A 19,928-nucleotide genomic window follows, 5' to 3' on the forward strand; every position below is an offset into this window, starting at 1 on the left:
TAAAGTGAGCTGTGCTGAATGCCAGAGTAATGCAGGCGAATAAAGAACTTATTCACACACCAGACCCCAGAAATGACACAATCTCCTCCTGTCCAGACTGGGGTAGCCCTCCCTCCCCTGAGGGTCACCCACTCTGAAGCCCTTATAGGCGCTCCTTTGTGTAAATTGCAGCAGGATAAACTGGACAAAGCCTCGCTTCATTCCCCAAACTCTCACCACTCCAAACAGTGGTCCCAACTCAGACGGAGGCTGAAAAAAGGCTGCTGGAGGATTTCCCAGACTCCGAGCCTACCTGAACTTTCTCAGGCCCCATGTTCTTAACCAAGGGTGGCTGGCAGGGCTCACACACGATGAAAAGTTGCTTTCTTAGGGTGGAGGCACTGATGTTATTGAAGGCAAGTACCTCCACTGTAAATTCTCCTTCCCTAGGAGGATGGAAAGCACGGAAATTAACAGATTTATATTGATGAACGTCAGGCTTTCATTCTCTTCATACCCACCCCTATCTGCAGAATTATAGTATTTGACAGTAAGTCATCCCAATGAATAAGAACAGAAGAGGCAAAGGTCACAAGACTGATTTCCACAGAGGTCTTTCATCAACTAACCAACAGACTGGTTCCCCAACTTGCCTGGGCCAGGCCAAGGACCAAACTCCCAGACTAATGTCACATGCTATATTCATCCAGGTGAGGGCTGTGTTGCTTCCTTCTTTGGGCAACTGTCCCCACAGCCATGACCTGGCCCCCTCTTGACAACCGAGCAGATCTATATATTTTCCCTGTGTGATGGGTACCCCAACCCACAACTAGGGGGTCTCTGGGGATGGTCTTCCTGTTCTATTTCTGCTCCATGAATCTGGTTTCCTGACCAATTTCTTAGACTCCTACAAACTCAGGAAGGACAGGATAGATCCATAGCCTGTCTCCAGGGAAGGGGAGCGGGTCATAGCTGTGGAGGGATTCAGGACAGTAGGAGGTGAGAGTTGGGTAGCTCCTGACCCAGCAGGTGGTGCTTTACTAAGGAAATACATGGTTATTTTGCAAACGTTGCTACGTGGATAATTACTTAAGACTTCTGAATTTGAAACAGAAAAATATTCCCATCAGAAGACCGCAAATTTGAGTTTGCAAGGACCAAAATATCACTTCCCATCCTGGAGCTCCAGCAAGAAAGGTAGGGCCTACTGATAAGAATGAAGGCTGGATGGTTGTCTCAGGTTGTCAGAGAGTCCAGGGCACACTTTAGAGATGACAGTGGAGGCACCGAATAAACCATGTCACTTCCACAGGGCACAAAAGGACTCCTGGAGCTACGGAGTACATCGCAAGGTACCTAGGCCACCATGTGCTCCACTGAGCATACACCAATCTACAAGCCACTACTACTCAATGCTTTCCTCATGTGAAAATCTATTTCTGATGAAAAGTCCTGAATCCATAGTTAGTGATGGGGCCATTCAGTCCCCACCAAAGCGTGGAGAGGCTGCAGTGTGGGTTCTCGTGGAAATCCTGCATTGGAGGAAGTTTGCAATCTTTCCCTGATGCCACTGCCTACATGAACCTAATTTTCTAGATACTTCTGCACACTTTGATATTTCCCTATAGCAGCATAAAATTTTGATGCCAGCCTGCGGCTCAGCCTTGGCCATGCATGTCTCCCCACTGAAAGAATTCGACCCACTTGGGTCTTAGAACTCACTCACCCTAGAGGCTCGGTTGAGAATGAGTGATCCAGCCAGTCTGCACCTTATCATAGCTCCATGATGCTTTGTCTCAGGTACACAGTGGGCACTCAGTAAATGCAGAGTTAAAGGACAGAGTTCATGCTCTTCCATATGACATCAAGGCCCTTCACAATCTGCCAACCTACACTCATCTCACCCATCTATATACGTCTTGACAGCCACTCCAAACATCTCCTGTTGGCACCTCACCTAGCACCTTTGCCCAGGCCCTTGTCTCTGTTTGGGATCCTCTCTCCCATTTCCCTTTGTCAAACTCCTACTCAAGGTATCACTTTCAGTGAGCCATCTCCACCACCTCACAGGCCTCCTTTGCAGCCACAGCCCCTGTGCTGAAAGCATCTCTTTCCTCTTTGTCTTTCCCTTGGACTAGGAGCTCCTTGAGAGGCATGGACAGGTCTTATCTGTCTCTGTGTAATCATCTGTCACCTATGCTGACTGACAGGCAGGTCTCTATGTGGAACCCAACGGCTGATGCCTTAAGACTCTGATTCCTGCGCTGTCTGTAGAGAGCACTCTGCTGCCTTGCAGTGGCTCACCTACTGTAGACGTGGCTGCTGGAGCTGCTCCCCAGGCTGATGGTACCATCCCCAAAGTCCCACAGGTAGGCAACATCGGTGCCGAAGTTGATCCGGCACTCAAAGGCCACACTGGCATTTACCAGAGCTGAGGAGGGGGACATGAGCCGATTGGCCACAATTTTCTTCTGCACCCTGATGACGTGGGGCTCAGAGACCACACTGCTGATCCTGTTGGAAGCCTTAACCATCACACGATACCTGCAGGATGGGGAAAGGAGGGCAGGGAAAGCAGATGGCAAGACAAGAACAGGGTCAGATCTAGAGAAACCATCTGCCATACTTCAAGAGGAAGGCGGGGGAGGGGGAAGCAGCATTTAATTTGTAAGAACTACCAAAGTATCCAGTGATTTTCATCTTATTGAGGAGAAGGGGGTTGATATTTTTGACTACCCCCTCTTCATTATTTAATTCATTTCTCAAAGCAGTAGGGGTAAGCATCATTGCCCTTTCTTAGATGAGGAATTTCTTAGGTCATATGGGTGGCTGAGATAGAATTTGAACCTAGGACTGTCTGCTTCAAAGCCCTACACCGTTTCCCTTAGTTCAAGCTGAAGAGAAATGAACTAAATCTTCCCCTAAATCTTACGTTTGCTTCACAGAAGGACCTAGTCGCCCATTGTAATACAAATGTAACAGCCATAAGATGCCTTCAGTAGCGGCATGGTGATCTTCAGACTGAGTATAGGCTGCGGTACAAACAGCTACTCAGCAGGACTGCTACTTTTACTGACCATTGGGGGATGCTGAGTCTTTTTTTAATGCTTCTTGAAGTTGTCCTCACTGGTGGATCCTCTCCAAAATACCACTGAAATTCCAGGGGTATTGTTTCCTTGGTAACAGCTGTAAATGTAATGTCTGTGTCTGTGGCAAACACAGTTCCATTTGTGTAGACAGAGATGGCTGTGGCAAAAGAAAGGAAGGCGTAGCTATGTCAACATAAGAGGGCTGGAATCTCCAGAGAAACTAGTACCTCTACTTTCCCACTTGGTCATGGGCTTGAGTGATGGTGAGGAAGCTCTGATACGCATGCAGGTTGGAGGCAAGGATGCAGCTATGGGCACACGGTAGGCAGTGCTGGCCCTGGTTCAAAGGCCCCAAAGTGCTTGCACAGGAGGAGCTCCTAAGGCCAGAGGGCCAAGTCCTTTTGGGAGTCTGCTAGAAAGGGTGTGGCACGTGGAGCTGGCAGATAATAGTCCTGATAACCCACCTTCCCATTCCTTCAGATGTGAGCCTTAATGCCTGTGGTTTCAGAAAAGTCCCAGAACAAACAGCAGGTGAACCAAGAACCTGTCCAAGGACAAATGGGCCTCTCGGGCAGAGCTGATAACAAAACCTGGAGCTGCCTATGGTTTTCCTAATCCCAGTTGACCGCGCGAGGGAGGTTTTTGTTAAGCGAGGGAGGTTTTTGTTAAATCTGGAATTAAAACAAAGACATACATTGCATCCTATACCAGACAGTCACGCTGTGCCAAGCCTGGCTGTCACCCACTTGAGTCTGAGAAATAAAGGACACGTTATATGAAGGAATAGATGGAAAATGATGTATAACAACAGTGCCTAAAATGAGAAAAAAAAAAGGAGATAAGAGAAAAAGTCTTAAAATTAATTCACTTTTATCATGCAACACACAGTCAGTATTTTTCATTTTTAACTTTCCCTCTTTGAATCTCAATAAATTTCAAAATTCTAAGCATGTGCTCTGAAATCAGACATACCTGGGAAACATAAACTTAATCACAGAATTTCTGTCATTAAAATTTTCTTTGTATATTTTCTCTATTTGAGAGCTCCCTACATGGTATTAAATACGTTAATTCCTTTGAAATATGTCAATTACTTTGCTAGATGGCCTTGTTTTTAAAGTATTTCACTTCACAGGAGTTCTTAAATAGAGGTCTAAAGATAAGCCTCATGCATTTAAGTCCTATAAGATGTAAGATTGTGCATATATGTATATATACATGTACACACACCATACACATATCACACAAATAGCATATACACACATACATACCATATACACACCATACACAGCATATGCACCATACACATACACACCACATGTGCACACATACCACACATACCCCCTATATACATACCACACATGCATGTACATATGTATGTGCATACATACGGAGGTGGATACCAAACACTGAATTGGATTCTGAAAGAGTACTGTGATGTCTAGGAAGATTTAGAGCAACTCATTTATCATAAAAGGATATTAAGAAAGGAGGGTTATTTGGCCGGGCATGGTGGTTCACGCCTGTAATCCCAGCACTTTGGGAGGCCGAGGCAGTCAGATCATGAGGTCAGGAGATCGAAACCATCCTGGCTAACATGGTGAAACCCCGTCTCTACTAAAAATACAAAAAATTAGCCAGGCGTGGTGGCGGGCACCTGTAGTCCCAGCTACTTGGGAGGCTGAGGCGGGAGAATGGTGTGAACCTGGGAGACGGAACTCGCAGTGAGCCGAGATCACGCCACTGCACTCCAGCCTGGGCGACAGAGCAAGACTCTGTCTCAAAAAAAAAAAAAAAGGAGAAAGGAGGGTTATTTATTATTACTACTGTTCTTCTCTTTTTAAAGAGAAAATACTTGTTTATAACAGAGATAAAGTGGAATGAATATTCTGTCCATCAATGCATCAGAGTTTTTGAAAAATAAATATCATATGACTAAAAATAGATATCATATGATAAATAAATATCACATGGTCTCATTAACTATGTCTGAAAATTAATTCTGAGCTGATAATCAAAAGTGCTAAAGAAAAAGATACAGTTTACAGATTTGCACAAGAATACCCTATTATGAATCTGTAGGGCTGGATGCAAACTTGGACCTTCCTATTCTAAATCCTGGTAGGGAACCACTGGAGAAACAAGAATTGTGCTCTTGCACTGGCTAGATGTGCTGCTTATTTATTCAGGGTTAGATAAGACAAGTCAATATGAATGACTGGCTGGCTAGTTAGGGTATGCAAACAGGTTAAAAAAGTCCTTCCATGTGTATGTCATAACTTCTTGGATGGAGAGTTTCTCACTAGTCTGATTGTAAACAGGTACAGCCACTGTGTGGAACAGCTGGAGAGAATTCGTACATGGATGAGTTCACTGGGACTCATCCCTCCATTGGATCTCCCTTTCTCCTGTTTCTGGGAAATGTGACCCCATCATCCCATCCACGTAGGCTGCACTTTGGGAGTGCCACTAGCTGGCTCCCCATTTGCTCTGTTGTAAAGTGTAGGGACTCTTTTCTCTACAGTAATTGGCTGGAGTTCCCCATTTCCACCCCCACTGGTCTCTGAGCTTCCGGTCCCTCCCTCTACAAAACTGACATGAAGGGAATACCTTCCTTACAGGTAGCTGTGCGGATAAAGTGGGGTGACACGAGTGAGGTATTAGCAGTGGATAAGGTGGAATGGATATTTTGTCTTTCATCAATGCATCAGTGTGCACCTGGCACACTCAGCGAGCACTGGATTCTTTCTCAGTTCTGTGTTTAGCTCAAGGTCATGCTGTCTGACCAAAATGTCCCTCCAGCCCGTGCTGCAAGGCTCATCATGCCTGCCAGCTCCCACTTCAGATATGCCCTGTCCCCACAGTTAGATAAAGTTCCTGTCTCCTAAAATCTCCCAGCCCCTTAGCCATGTTCCTTCCTAAGCATTTTTAATATCCTGTCTCATCCTGCTCCTATGCATATCTTAATGTTTTCGCTAAGGTAATAGATTCCTTAAGATGAAGACTTTGTATGACTTTATCTTCGTGTTCCCCTAGAACACAGTATTCTGCAAGACATATTTTCTGAATTAGGGAAGAATGAATGAAGGATGTTGTATCGAATTTAGAACTGCTATAACTTGAACAATGTAAGTAAAGCAGAGACGCCCTGCTTCATTTATAACTGAGGGGTGCTTGCTCAGACTCCAAATATAGGTCTTACTTTTCTGATTCACTTGGGAGTCAGTAAAGACAAGCACTTCATCCTCATGGACACTGCTGGAGTTCATGAACGCAGACACGGCCTCACGGCCAATCTCCACATAATAAGGCCCAAGCTCCACTTTGGTTCCATGAAACTCATTATAAATAACAGCCTTGAGCATATAGACTCCTTCTGGAAAAATAAGAAAGAATAGACATTTGATGAATTTTTAATAACAGGCATAACAGTTAACATGTGTAGAATGGTCATAATGGGGTGACTAATAGGGGAACTGCTACAGGAAAGGTGATCTTTCTTATCTCTTGTAGCAGCAGGATCCTTTCACGGGCATGTGACCCATACAGTTGCACAGAGCCCCACAAGCAATGGAGCTATGTGAGTGATTTAATGCTCTTCTATCTTGAAATTCTCCATAATTATTTTCAGCAAGGGGTCCTGCATTTTCATTTTTCCCTGGGCCTTGAGAATTATGTTTCCAATCCTGTGCAGTAGGAAATATTCATAAGGATGAAAATAGATATTGGTTATCCCACAGCTAGACAAATAATACTTAAACAGCCAAATGGGAATATATCAAATAACTATGATGGTGGATGACAAACATGGCCCCAAACCCTTACCCGTTTTCACACACTTACAATATAACTGTAATATGACTCTGTGGTTCCTCTCATTAAGTGGTGAAGCCTATAGCTTCACCCCTCAAATCAGTGCTAATCATGTGGCCAATGGATTTTCAAAGTGCTTGCACATTGGGGCTTGCCCTCTCTTTCTTGTCTTGGGACCTCTCATTGTCACTGGGACCGTGTCATTGCCATGTGAATAGCCTGGCCTAGTCTGCTGAAGGATGAGAGACACATGACTGAGTCCCCCCATGGCCCCAGCCGAGGGTCAGTCACCTCCAGGAGAAGAGCCACCTGGCTGATTGGTAGCTGGCTGCATATCTGTGAGTGAACCCCTGTAAGACCAGCTCAGACCTGAAGAACTCCCAGCAGAACTGGGAGCCGAATACAGGATTGTGTTTTAAGGCACTAAGTTTAGGGTGGCTTGTTAACACAGCAATAGACTACTGATACAATTCCACTGAACTGGAAAGACATTAGTAATTCTCTAACCTCAACTCCCTATACAATATTCTTAAACTGTACATTTGATGATGTCATTCCCCAGCTTGGAAAATGTTAAGTGATTCCTAATGTGTCACAGGAGCAAATTTGTAGCTGAGCCCTTCCCCCTCAGCTGAGCTGGTCCCAATCACTCATCCTTGACTCCAGCAGGCCCACACCTGACTCATCAGCCACACAGAACCAGCCTCCACTGCTCATATGGCCAGTCTCCACCACAAAGATGCCCCATGCACAGTCTTCTCTCAGTTTACAGCATCCTTCTTTGTGCCTCCATCTGGCCAACTTGCACCTACCATGAGCCTCTTTGAATGACCCAGGCAGAATCACTGGCTTCACCTGGCATCTGACCACGGAACGTGAGCCGGGCTTCCCTCTCAGACTCACTACATTCTCTGTTTTTCTTGTCCCCAAACCTCATCACAGAACACTTAGGACATACACAATATATGTTTATCAAAGGACCAGTCAAGTTTACAGAATGGAATGCTGAAGCTCGAAAGGTTAAACAATGTGCTCTAGGCCTAGAGTATGCAATGCTTTCTTAGGAATTAAGATAGTCATTTCTCTCTTCACTTGCTGCATCCAAATTATATGGAATAATATGTGGATCTACTAGCAGCATAATAAGAAGAAAAAAGGGAATGATTTTAAAGAGTAAAAGTCTATCTCCAGGGAAGAATAGTGAACATGGTAGCATGCAGGAGGATTTGGGAATATACTGTGATAAGCAGAGGCCAGAGAGAAGGGCATCCTACTTTAAGCACAACTCAGATTAACATGTAGAAGAAACAGGTACACTTTTCCAAATTGTATTTTCATCTTGGAAGCTATATCTCAAATGTTGAGACACCATTCATAACTTTATTCCAATTTTCTTACAATACTGCTTCTCATAACTGTGTCCAAAATAACTTCGCACATGAATTTTATGACAAGTAGAAAGTGAAATAGACATCCATGCAGGTCATCCCATTCACAGGAACCAGAACTTAACTAAGAGTGTGCTATGTGTTGTTTCATGTTAAAAGGCAGATTTCACGACCACAAGTTAGAAAAAGCAGTTTATGTAATAGTTAAGAATACACTCCATGGACTCAGAGGAATTGGCATTGGAAATCTTTGTGACCAAATCTTAGGCATACATCTTTCTTTTTTTTTTTTTTTTTTGAGACGGAGTCTCGCTCTCTCACCCAGGCTAAAGTGCAGTGGCGTGATCTCAGCTCACTGCAAGCTCCACCTCCTGGGTTCATGCCATTCTCCTGCCTCAGCCTCCCGAGTAGCTGGGACTACAGGTGCCTTCCACCATGCCTGGCTAATTTTGTTTTTGTATTTTTAGTAGAGACGGGGTTTCACTGTGTTAGCCAGGATGGTCTTGATCTCCTGACTTTGTGATCCACCCACCTTGGCCTCCCAAAGCGCTGGGATTACAGGCATGAGCCACCACGCCTGGCCAGGCATATCTTACTTTCAAGTTGACTTTTTTTGAGATGGAGTTTCACTCTGTCGCCCAGGCTGGAGTGCAGTGGCATGATCTCAGCTCATTGTGACCTCTGCCTCCCAGGTTCAAGCAATTCTCCTGCCTCACCTTCCCAAGTAGCTCAGATTACAGGTGTCCACCACCACGCCTAGTTGATTATTATTATTATTATTTTGTATTTTTAGTAGAGACAGGATTTCACCATGTTGGCCAAGCTGGTCTCGAACTCCTGACCTTAGGTGGTCCACCTCAGCCTCCCAAAGTGCTGGGATTATGGGCATGAACCACCGTGCCTAGCCTCAAGTTGACTTTAGACTTAACCCCTGATAGAAGATGTAACACCGATATAGTTTGGGTGTTTACCTCTCCCTAATCTCATGTGTCGAATTGTAATACCCCAAGTTGGAGGTAGAGCTTGGTGGGAGGTGACTGGATGACGGGAGTGGATTTCTCATGAATGGTTTAGTACCATCCTTTGGTACTGTCCTTGCAACAGTGAGTGACTTCTCTTGAGATCTGGCTGTTTAAAAGTGTGTGGCATCTCATGCTCTCTCTCTCATTCCTGCTTTCACTGTGTGATGTGCCTGATACCCTGTAGCCTTCTACCATGATTGTAAACTTCCTGACGCCTCCCCAGAAGCTGAGCAAATGTCGGCACCATGCTTCCTGTAAAGCCTGCAGAACCGTGAGCCAATTAAGCTTCTTTTCTTTACAAATTACCCAGTTCAAAGTATTTCTTTATAGCAATTGGAGAATGGCCTAATACAAACACCAACTCCTTACTTCATTCATAAAGCAACAAAAGAAACCAATGAATATATATCAAAGTTGCAGATGCTTAAAATTATTATAATAGAGCAAGTCCTGATGTGAAATAGAGATATAGTTAGCCTTCTACTTAACCTTCTAGGAGTTAATCCAAAAACAAGAAAACAGTGAATAAAAATAAAAACTCTTTCTCTTTTTGTTTAGTGAAACTAAGAGGTAGCTAGCATGTTCAGAATACAAAATGGATGCAAAAACTGCTAAAAGCGGCAAATATCAAGCATGCATGAGCAGGAACCATACTGAAGGAAGAAAATAGAAAACGTCCTAAAGTGAGAACTCAGTTGCCAAAGGGCTCAGTGGCTGTGAATATCAACACACATACATGTGTGTACGCAACACACACACAGACACACACACTCCACCTGCAGTTAGTTCAGAAAAAATGCAACTCTTTAAATTATGAGTAATGCTGGAAGAAAAAAAAAAAAGAAAGGAAAAAGGAAGGAGGGCAGGAAAGAAGAAGGGAGCGAAGGATAAAGGGAGAAAATACCATTCGGCACATACAAGATACTACAAGAGTCAAGAGGGGAAATTCCAAATACTCATAGTAGATTAAGATGATTTATCAGAAAAACACTGTACACAAGAACAGGATTGAACAACTTGAGGAATCATTATCTTCTGAGATGCAAGACCAGAGAGCAGAAATGAAGGAAACAAAGTCAACATTTCAGAGTATAATGGAGAATGGAAAGTGTGGAACACAAAAGAAGGCATGCAGAGGAAAATATAAGGAGAGCGGGCTAGATGAAAAAGGAAAAACAAAAAAGATTTGAAAAGACAAAAGAGAACTAATAGATGTATGCCAGTCTCCCAAAAAGAAAGCTGACATATTGGAATAGAAACAATGTAAAGATCTAATTCAAGAAATCTTTCCTGAAACAAAGGACACATTAAAAGGTACACCATGTGCTGGAGAAAGGTGACCCAGAGTGGCCAGCACTTAGACACGTCCTGGCAAAGCTGCTGGAGTTGCAAATGAAATAATTACCGACTGGGCGCGGTGGCTCACAACTGTGATCCTAGCACTTTGGGAGGCTGAGGTGCGTGGATCACTTGAGGTCAGGAGTTTGAGCCCAGCCTGGCCAACATGGTGAAATGCCATCTCTTCTAAAAATACAAAAATCAGTCAGGCTTGGTGGTGTATGCCTGTAATCCTAGCTACTTGGGAGGCTGAGGCATGAGAATCGCTTGAACCCAGGAGGTTTCAGTGAGCCAAGATCGTGCCACTGCACTCCAGCCTGGGCAACAGAGTGAGACTGTGTCTCAAAAAGAAAACAAAAGAAAAGAATTCTCTTCACAATCACAGAAAAACATTAATCGTTGAGGGGGGAAAAGAAGGCTGACCTTGGAATCACCACAAATAAGAAAGATAGAATGGAGAATTTCAGGGAGGCTTCTTCAGACACAGAGTGTTGGGGCCACCAGCTGAATTTCTGATTCAGCAGGTCTGCAGTGGGCCTGAGAGTCTGTATTCTAAGCCAGTCTCAGGTGGTCATGATGCTGCTGGGCCACAGTTGGAGAACCACAGTTATAGGAGAGAACAGAATGGAAAGATAACCACATTCCCCAGGAAAAGAACATGTGTCCAAGGAGTCCAGAGTCAGCACACTGTCATTCCAATATAATGGCTGCAACAGTTTTGAATATGTGGGAATTTAGAGGAAGCTTATTCCATGAATCTTCCTACAAAATCTACTAGAGGGCAAACTTCAGACAACCAAAGAGGAACACTATGCCAAATAAAAGCCGAGCAAGAACCAAATATATGAGCTCCAGAACCAGAAGTAAGACTAATGTGGGGAAGCAGGTTGATATGGTTTGGATCTGTGCCCACATCAAATCTCATGTCAAATTGCATTCCCCAGTATTGAAAGTTGGGCCTTCAGCATTGGCAGTGAGGAGGTGGGAGGTGATTGGATGATGGTGGCAGATTTCTCATAAATGGTTTACTGTCACCCCCAATCCCTGCCACTTGGTACTGTCCTAATGATAGTGAGTGAGTTCTCATGAGATCTGGTCTTCTAAAAGTGTGTGGCACCTCCCCCCTCTCTTGCTCTTACTCCGGCTATGTAATGTGTGTGTTCCCCGCTAGCTTTCTGCCATGATTGTAAGTTTCCTGAGGCTTCCCCAGAAGCTGAGCAGATGCCCACATCAATGCTTTCTATACAGTCTGCAGAACTGTGAGCCAATTAAATCTCTTTTCTTTATAAATTATCCGGTGTCAGGTATTTCTTTATAGCAATGCAAGAACAAACTAATACATAGGTGGTAGGAAAAAAGGGTAAATATTTCATGTTCTGACAATGTAGAAATCATACAATAAACCAAATTTGGGTGAGGGAAGAGAAGAAGAGGTGGGAGCTGTGGAATAATGCAGATTCTCTCATAAGTAATTGCTGGAAATCAAAAGACATGAAGATTTAACAAAGCAACTAAGAAAGGTAAAAGCATATATAAGAGAAAAAAATGACTAAAACTGGTGATAAAGAAGAGAGGGGAAGAGGAAGATGAGGAATATGCTAATTTCATAATTGCTAATGGTAGCTAATGAATGAATATTCTAAAGAAACAGAGGGATAAGGACATTTTATAAATAAAAGGGGCCAACTAAAACAAGGCACATACCTTTCAAGTATCAGAAGGCTAACTCAGATGAACATACAAAAGAAAGAAAAGACTATTTAATGAAACATATTTTAAAATGTACACAGGGCCCATAATGTAAAATATGACAAACATCTTTCATTTCAATAAAGACAAAATCACTAAACTCACGTATCTCAAATAAGAATGATCAGAATGATTCACACAGCAAAGCCAAGTCCATTGTAGAGAAACATCTAGGACAGTGATTCCAAAAGGTGATAAATGAAAGAATCTCCCAAATTGTGAGAGGCTATGTGATGAGGTGGGAGTGATGCCCATGCTGCAGGGGCCTCCATAGGCAAGGCAGGGCAGAAGACACAAAGGAAGAGGCTTGGGCCACCTGGGTTGTTCAAGGAATTGGGATTTCCAGTGAAAAGGGTAAAATGGGGGTTATGTTTTCCTACTCAGGACAGAGGGCCAGCCATGTGGGAGGATCACCCAGAACCCTGATCCTCAACCTCATCTTACCCAATGTTTGCCTCTCTCTTTCCCTCCCTCTCCATCTGTTTTCCTTTCTCTCCCCTTCCTCCCTTTCTCTCTCTGTTTTCTCCCCGCCAACATCTCCTCTCCCTCATCAGCCTTTCCCACTGGAGGGTGGGGTGTGGTTATGAGGACCACAGAAGAGGGTGAGCAAAGGAGCTCAGCAGATAGCAGATACTTGGAGCCAGCTCATGCTCACTGTATAGGAGGGACACGGGGCTGCAACTCCCTGTAACCTCCTGAGCAGCCACAAATTTTTATTCCTAACACTGAACACATTTTAAGCCATAAAGACAATATCAGGACTTTAAAAGAAAGTTAAAATAGCAGAGAAAAGATTTGCTTATCATGCTACATTAAAACTAGAAATTAATAATGAAAGCAGTTCACAAAGAGGCCACATGGCATGTGAAAAATTTAAATGTAAATAATAACTAATTTAGCATCTGAGAAAGAAAAGAAGCTTTTATCTGAGGAATGCAAACCTCCTCTAAATGGTCAGTCCCCAGAGGCGCGTGGGAATGAGACAGCAATCACATACCACTTCCCTCCTTGGGCTAAGGAATCCTGTCTTGAAACTGCTAGCTAGCCCATGAGTGGCTATAAATTAACCTAACAATGCCACACACAGGACACCATAGCCCATACAGTGTATAGCCAATCACTAATCAATGTCATCTCTGTAAACCAATGAAAATTCCTGACAAACAGCTTTATATCAGCCCACTCCTTGTGGTGACTTTTTGCTTTTAAAAACATACTTGTGACAAAGGCAGAAATAAGCTCATATCCAAGGTTACTGGGGTCTGAGTCTTCCTGGCAGCTGTTTCCACTTTGGCACAAGTAAACTTTTAAAGTCATGTTTTTTTGTCTCTGCTTCTTTGTAGGTGGAAATGTCCAACTGAAAATGTAAAAGAAGAAAAAAAATACTATAAAAGCAAAAAGAGGAAAATAAAGATAAAAGCAGAAATTAATAAACTAGGGGAAAATGTGGAATAAACAAAATCTAGTTAAGAAACTAAGAGAGCTAGTTCTTTAAATAAACTAATGAAAATTTACCCAATCAATTAAGGAAAGAAAAAGAAATGAAACAAAATAAAATAAAAACGATAGAAGAAAATACAGATACCAATTAAAATAAAAGAATTATAAGAGCCTATTTTGCTCACCTCTATGCAAATAAATGTTAAAACCTGGATTAAATAGATAATTATACAAGAAAAAATAACTTGAAAGAAATAACTAGTGGAGAAACGGAAATTCTTAACAGATGAATTTCCATAGAAGAAATAGAGGAAGGTGTCAATGAGCTACTCCAACAGCAGTAAGAAGAAAGTACTAGTCCCAGAGGGTTAAAAAGGAAATTCTCCGAAATAGAATATATATTTCCGATGCTATTCAAACTGTTTCAGGACAAATAAAAGACAAAGAAAACTTTCACACAGCACTGATATCAAAGACCAAAACTATTGCACAAAAATCAATGACTAGAAATTGTTCTGCACCAGCCATTTGAAGGTGATCCAGTACCTATCTACCTACCTGTCATTGAGGAGAAAAGCCGTAATGAGGCAACAGGAAAACTGGACTATTTTTCAAATGCATTTGCAAATGCCTTTAAGGATTTTGGCATTTAGAATCATAGGTCTTGCTGTTACCTTCTGAGTTCTTTCTAGGGTTGACCTATTCATTAATTGGAATTTGGGTTCTAAGATTTAGACGTCTCAGTCCACTTTTTATAAATAAATAAATAAATGAAGGGGGGGATCACAGTGGACGGGAGGAAGGACTAGATTGCAGCTCCAACTTGGATGGACAAAGCAGTGTGTGGAGGCTCGCGTAGTGAATTTTTGCTCCAGAATGACTGCAGGAATAAATCAGGAAAGCTGAGAGGACCCACAGACTCCCTGAAGTAAGTGGATTGCTCCTGCAGGACCCAGGAGACACCCCAAATACTGTGCTGGTATACATGACTGAGAGACTCACAAATGGTTCATATCACAGTACTCTGTGCAGACAACCCCCAGTACCAGCCTGGAACCTGGTAGACTGGCTGGGTGGCTAGAACCAGAAGAGCGATAATTACTACAGCTCAGTTCTCAGGAAGCCACATCCATAGGAAAAGGGGGAGAGTACTACATCAAGGGAACAACCCACAGGACAAAAGAATCTGAACAACAGCCTTCAGCCCTAGACCTTCCCTCTGACAGAGCCTACCCAAATGAGAAGGAACTAGAAAACCAACTCTGGTAATAGGACAAAACAAGGTTCTTAAACACCTCCAAAAAATTACACTAGCTCACCAGCAAGGAACTCAAACCAAGAAGAAATCCCCAATTTACCTTAAAAAGAATACAGGAGGTTAGTTATTATCAGGGAGGCACCAGAGAAAGGCAAAGCCCAGTGTAAGGAAATCCAAAAAATGATACAAGAAGTGAAGGGAGAAATACTCCAGGAAATAGATAGCATAAATTTAAAAAATCAGAACTTCAGGAAACAATGGACATACTTATAGAAATGCAAAATGCTCTGAAAAGTCTCAGCAATAGAATTGAACAAGTAAAAGAAAGAAATTCAGAGCTCAAAGACAAGGTCTTTGAATTAACCCAATCCAACAAAGACAAAGAAAAAGGAGTAAGAAAATAAGAACTAAGCCTCCAAGAAGTCTGGGATTATGTTAAATGACCAAACCTGAGAATAATTGGTGTTCCTGAGGAAGAAGAGAAATCTAAGTTTGGAAAACATATTTGGGGTAATAAATGAGGGTAATAAACTTCCCCAGCTTTGCTAGAGACCCAGACATCCAAATACAAGAAGCACAAAGAATACCTGGGAAATTCATCACAAAAAGATCATTGCCTAGGCACATTGTCATCGAGTTATCTAAAGTTAAGATGAAGGAAAGAATCTTAAGAGCTGTGAGACAAAAGCACCAGGTAACCTATAAAGGAAAACCTATCAGATTAGCAGCAGATTTCTCAGCAGAAACCCTATAAGCTGGAAGAGTTTGGTCAGTCTCTTCAAATGGAACAATTATCAGACAAGAATTTTGTATCTAGCAAAACTAAGCTTCATACATGAAGGAAAGATACAGTCTTTTTCAGACAAACAAATGCTGACAGAATTTGCTACTACCAAGCTACCACGACAAGAACGGCTAAAAGGAGCTCCAAATCTTGAAACAAGTCCTGGAAACACATCAAAACAGAACCTCTTTAAAGCATAAATCTCACAGGACCTATAAAACAAAACTAGAATTTAAAAAACAAAAAACCAATAATGAAGGTATACAGGCAACAAATAGCATAATGAATGGAATGGTACCTCACATCTCAATACTAACATTGAATGTAAATGACCTAAATGCTCCACTTAAAGGATACAGAATAGCAGAATGGATAAGAATTCACCAACCAACTATCTGCTGCCTTCAAGAGACTCGCCTAACACATAAGGACTCACACAAACTTAAGGTAAAGTGGTAGAAAAAGACATTTCATGTGAGCAAGCACCAAAACGGAGCAGGAGTAGCGATTCTCATATCAAACAAAACAAACTTTAAAGCAACAGCAGTTAAAAGAGACAAAGAAGGACATTATATAATGATAAAATGCCTTGTCCAACAGGAAAATATCACAATCCTAAACATATATGCTCCTAACACTGGAGATCCCAAATTGATAAAATAATTACTAATAGACCTAAGAAATGAGATAGACAGCAACACAATAATAGTGGGGGACTTCAATACTCCACTGACAGCACTAGACAGGTCATCAAGACAGAAAGTCAACAACAACAACAACAAAACAATGGATTTAAACTATACCCTGGAACAAATGGACTTAACAGATATGTACAGAACATTCCATCCAACATACACAGAATATACATTCTATTCAATAGTGCATGGAACTTTCTCCAAGATAGACCATATGACAGGCCACAAAACAAGCCTCAATAAATTTAAGAAAATTGAAGTTGTATCAAGCACTCTCTCAACCACAGTGGAAAAAAACTGGAAATCAACTCCAAAAGGAACCTTCAAAACCATGCAAATGCATAGAAGTTGAATAACCTGCTCCTGAGTGATCACTGGGTCAAAAATGAAATAAAGATGGAAATTTAAAAATTCTTCAAACTGAACCACAGTAGTGACACAACATATCAAAACCTCTGGGACACAGCAAAGGTGGTGCTAAGAGGAAATTTCATAGCCCTAAATGCCTACATCAAAAAGTCTGAAAGAGCACAAACAGATAATCTAAGGTCATACCTCAAGGAACTGGAGACACAAGAACAAACCAAAGACAAACCCAGAAGAAGAAAGGAAATAACCAAGACAAGAGCAGAACTAAATGAAATTGAAACAAACAAACAAAAAATACAAAAGATTAATAAAATAAAAAGCTGGTTCTTTGAAAAAATAAATAAAATTGATAGACCACTAGCAAGATTAACCAAAAAAAGAAGAGAGAAAATCCAGATAAGCTCAGTAAGAAACAAAACAGGAGATACTACAATTGACACCACAGAAATACAAAAGATCATTCAAGGCTACTTAATGAACACCTTTACACACATAAACTAGAAAACCTAGAAGAGATGGATAAATTCCTGGAAAGATATAACCCTCCTAGCTTAAGTCAGGAAAGAATTAGATACCATGAACAGACCAATAATAAGCAGTGAGATTGAAATGGTAATTTAAAAATTACCAACAAAAAAAACTCCAGGTCCAGACGAATTCACAGAAGAATTCTACCAGACATTTAAAGAATTGGTACCAATCCTATTAACACCATTCCACAAGACAGAGAAAGAGGAAACCCTCCCTAAATCATTTTATGAAGCCAGTATCACCCTAATACCAAAACCAGGAAATGACATAACCAAAACAGAAAACTACAGACCTATATCCCTGATGAACATAGATGCTGAAATCCTTAAAATACTAGCTAACCAAATCCAACATATCAGAAAGATAATCCACCATAATCAAGTGGGTTTCATATGAGGGATGCAGGTATGGTTTAACATACTCAAGTCAATAAATGTGATACACCACATAAACAGAATTAAAAACAAAAATCACGTGGTCATCTCAATAGATGCAGAAAAAGCATTCAACAAAATCCAGCATCCCTTTATGATTAAAACTCTGAGCAAAATTGGCATACAAGGGACATACCTCAATATAATAAAAGTCAGCTATAACAAACCCACAGCCAACGTAACAGTGAATGGGAAAAAGTTGAAAGCATTCCCTCTGAGAACTGGAACAAGACAAGGATGCCCGCTCTCACCACTCCTCTTCAACATAGTACTGGAAGTCCTAGCCAGAGCAATCAAGAGAAAGGAATAAAGGGCATCCAAATCAGTAAAGAGGAATTCAAACTGTCACTGTTTTCTGATGATATGATTGTATATCTAGAAAACCCTAAAGAATCATCCAAAAAGCACCTAGAACTGATAAAAGAATTCAGTTAAGTTTCTGGATACATAACTAATGTACACAAATCAGTAGGTCTTCTATACATCAACAGAGATCAAGCTGAGAATCAAATCAAGAATTCAACCCCTTTTAAAATAGCTGCAAAAAAACCACAAAACAAAAAACAAAAAACAAAAACAAAAACCACGTAGGAATATACCTAACCAAGGAGGTGAAAGACATTTACAAGGAAAACTACAAAACAGCACTGAAAAAAATCATGGATGACACAAACAAATGGAAACACATCCCATGCTCATGGATGGGTAGAATCAATATTGTGAAAATGACCATACTGCCAAAAGCAATCTACAAATTCAATGGAATCTCCATCAAAATACCACCACCATCTTCACAGAATTAGAAAAAACAATTCTAAAATTCATATGGAACCAAAAAAGAGCCTGCACAGCCAAAGCAAGACTAACAGCAAAAAGAACAAATATGGGGGCATCACATTACCTGACTTCAAATTATATTATGAAGCCATAGTCACCAAAACAGCATGGTACTGGTATAAAAATAAGCACATAGACCAATGGAACAGAATAGTGATCCCAGAAATAAACCCAAGCACTTACAGCCAACTGATCTGCAACAAAGCAAACAAAAACATAAAGTGGGGAAAGGACACTCTTTTCAACAAATGGTGCTGGGATAATTGGCTAACCACATGTAGGAGAATGAAACTGGATCCTCATCTCTCACCTTATACAAAAATCAACTCAAGATGGATTAAGGACTTGAATCTAAGACCTGAAACTATAAAAATTCTAGAAGATAACATTGGAAAAATCCTTCTAGACATTGGCTTAGGTAAGGATTTCACGACCAAGAACCCAAAAGCAAATGCAATAACAACAAAGGTAAATCGTCGGGAGTTAATTAAACTAGAGAGATTTTGCATGGCAAAAGAAACATTCAGCAGAGTAAACAGAAAACCCACATAGTGGGAAAAAATCTTCACAATCTATACATCTGACAAAGGACTAATATCCAGTATCTACAATGAATTCAAACAAATCAACAATCCCATCAAAAAATGAATAGACAGTTCTCAAAAAAAAAAAAAAAAGATATACAAATGGTCAGCAAACATGAAAAATGCTCAACATCACTAATGATCAGGGAAATGCAAATCAAAACCGCAATGCGATACCACTTTACTCCTGCAACAATGGCTATAATCAAAAAATCAAAAAATAGTAGATGTTGGTGTGGATGCAGTGAACAGGGAACACTTCTATACTGCTGGTAGGAATGTAAACCAGTATGGAAAACAGTGTGGAGATTCCTTAAAGAACTAAAAGTAGAACTACCATTTGATCCAGCAATCCCATTGCTGGGTATTGACTCATTGGAAAAGAAGTCATTATATGAAAAAGATACTTGCACATGCATGTTTATAGCAGCACAATTTGCAATTGTAAAAACATGGAACCAACCCAAATACCTATCAATCAATGAGTGGATAAAGAAACTGTGATATATATATATACACACACATATGTAAAATGAAATACTACTAAGCCATAAGAAGAAAGAAGTAATGGCATTCACAGCGACCTGGATGATATTATTATTCTAAGTGAAGTAACTT

General features: G+C 41.2%; 1 protein-coding gene across 1 annotated transcript in view; it reads right to left on the reverse strand.

Moving 5' to 3' along the window:
- The window catches only part of PKD1L1 (polycystin 1 like 1, transient receptor potential channel interacting), a 216,094-nt gene that overhangs the window by 141,664 nt on the left and 54,502 nt on the right, over positions 1-19,928 (reverse strand). Inside the window, 7 exon segments of the mRNA XM_031665407.1 lie at positions 293-425; positions 2,284-2,523; positions 3,057-3,225; positions 3,763-3,882; positions 6,271-6,444; positions 13,596-13,701; positions 13,703-13,763. Of these exon segments, the coding sequence (XP_031521267.1) occupies positions 293-425; positions 2,284-2,523; positions 3,057-3,225; positions 3,763-3,882; positions 6,271-6,444; positions 13,596-13,701; positions 13,703-13,763 (1,003 nt within the window).

The sequence above is a fragment of the Papio anubis genome, chromosome 4, assembly GCF_008728515.1.
Source record: "Papio anubis isolate 15944 chromosome 4, Panubis1.0, whole genome shotgun sequence".
NCBI classification, from domain to species: Eukaryota; Metazoa; Chordata; class Mammalia; order Primates; family Cercopithecidae; genus Papio; species Papio anubis.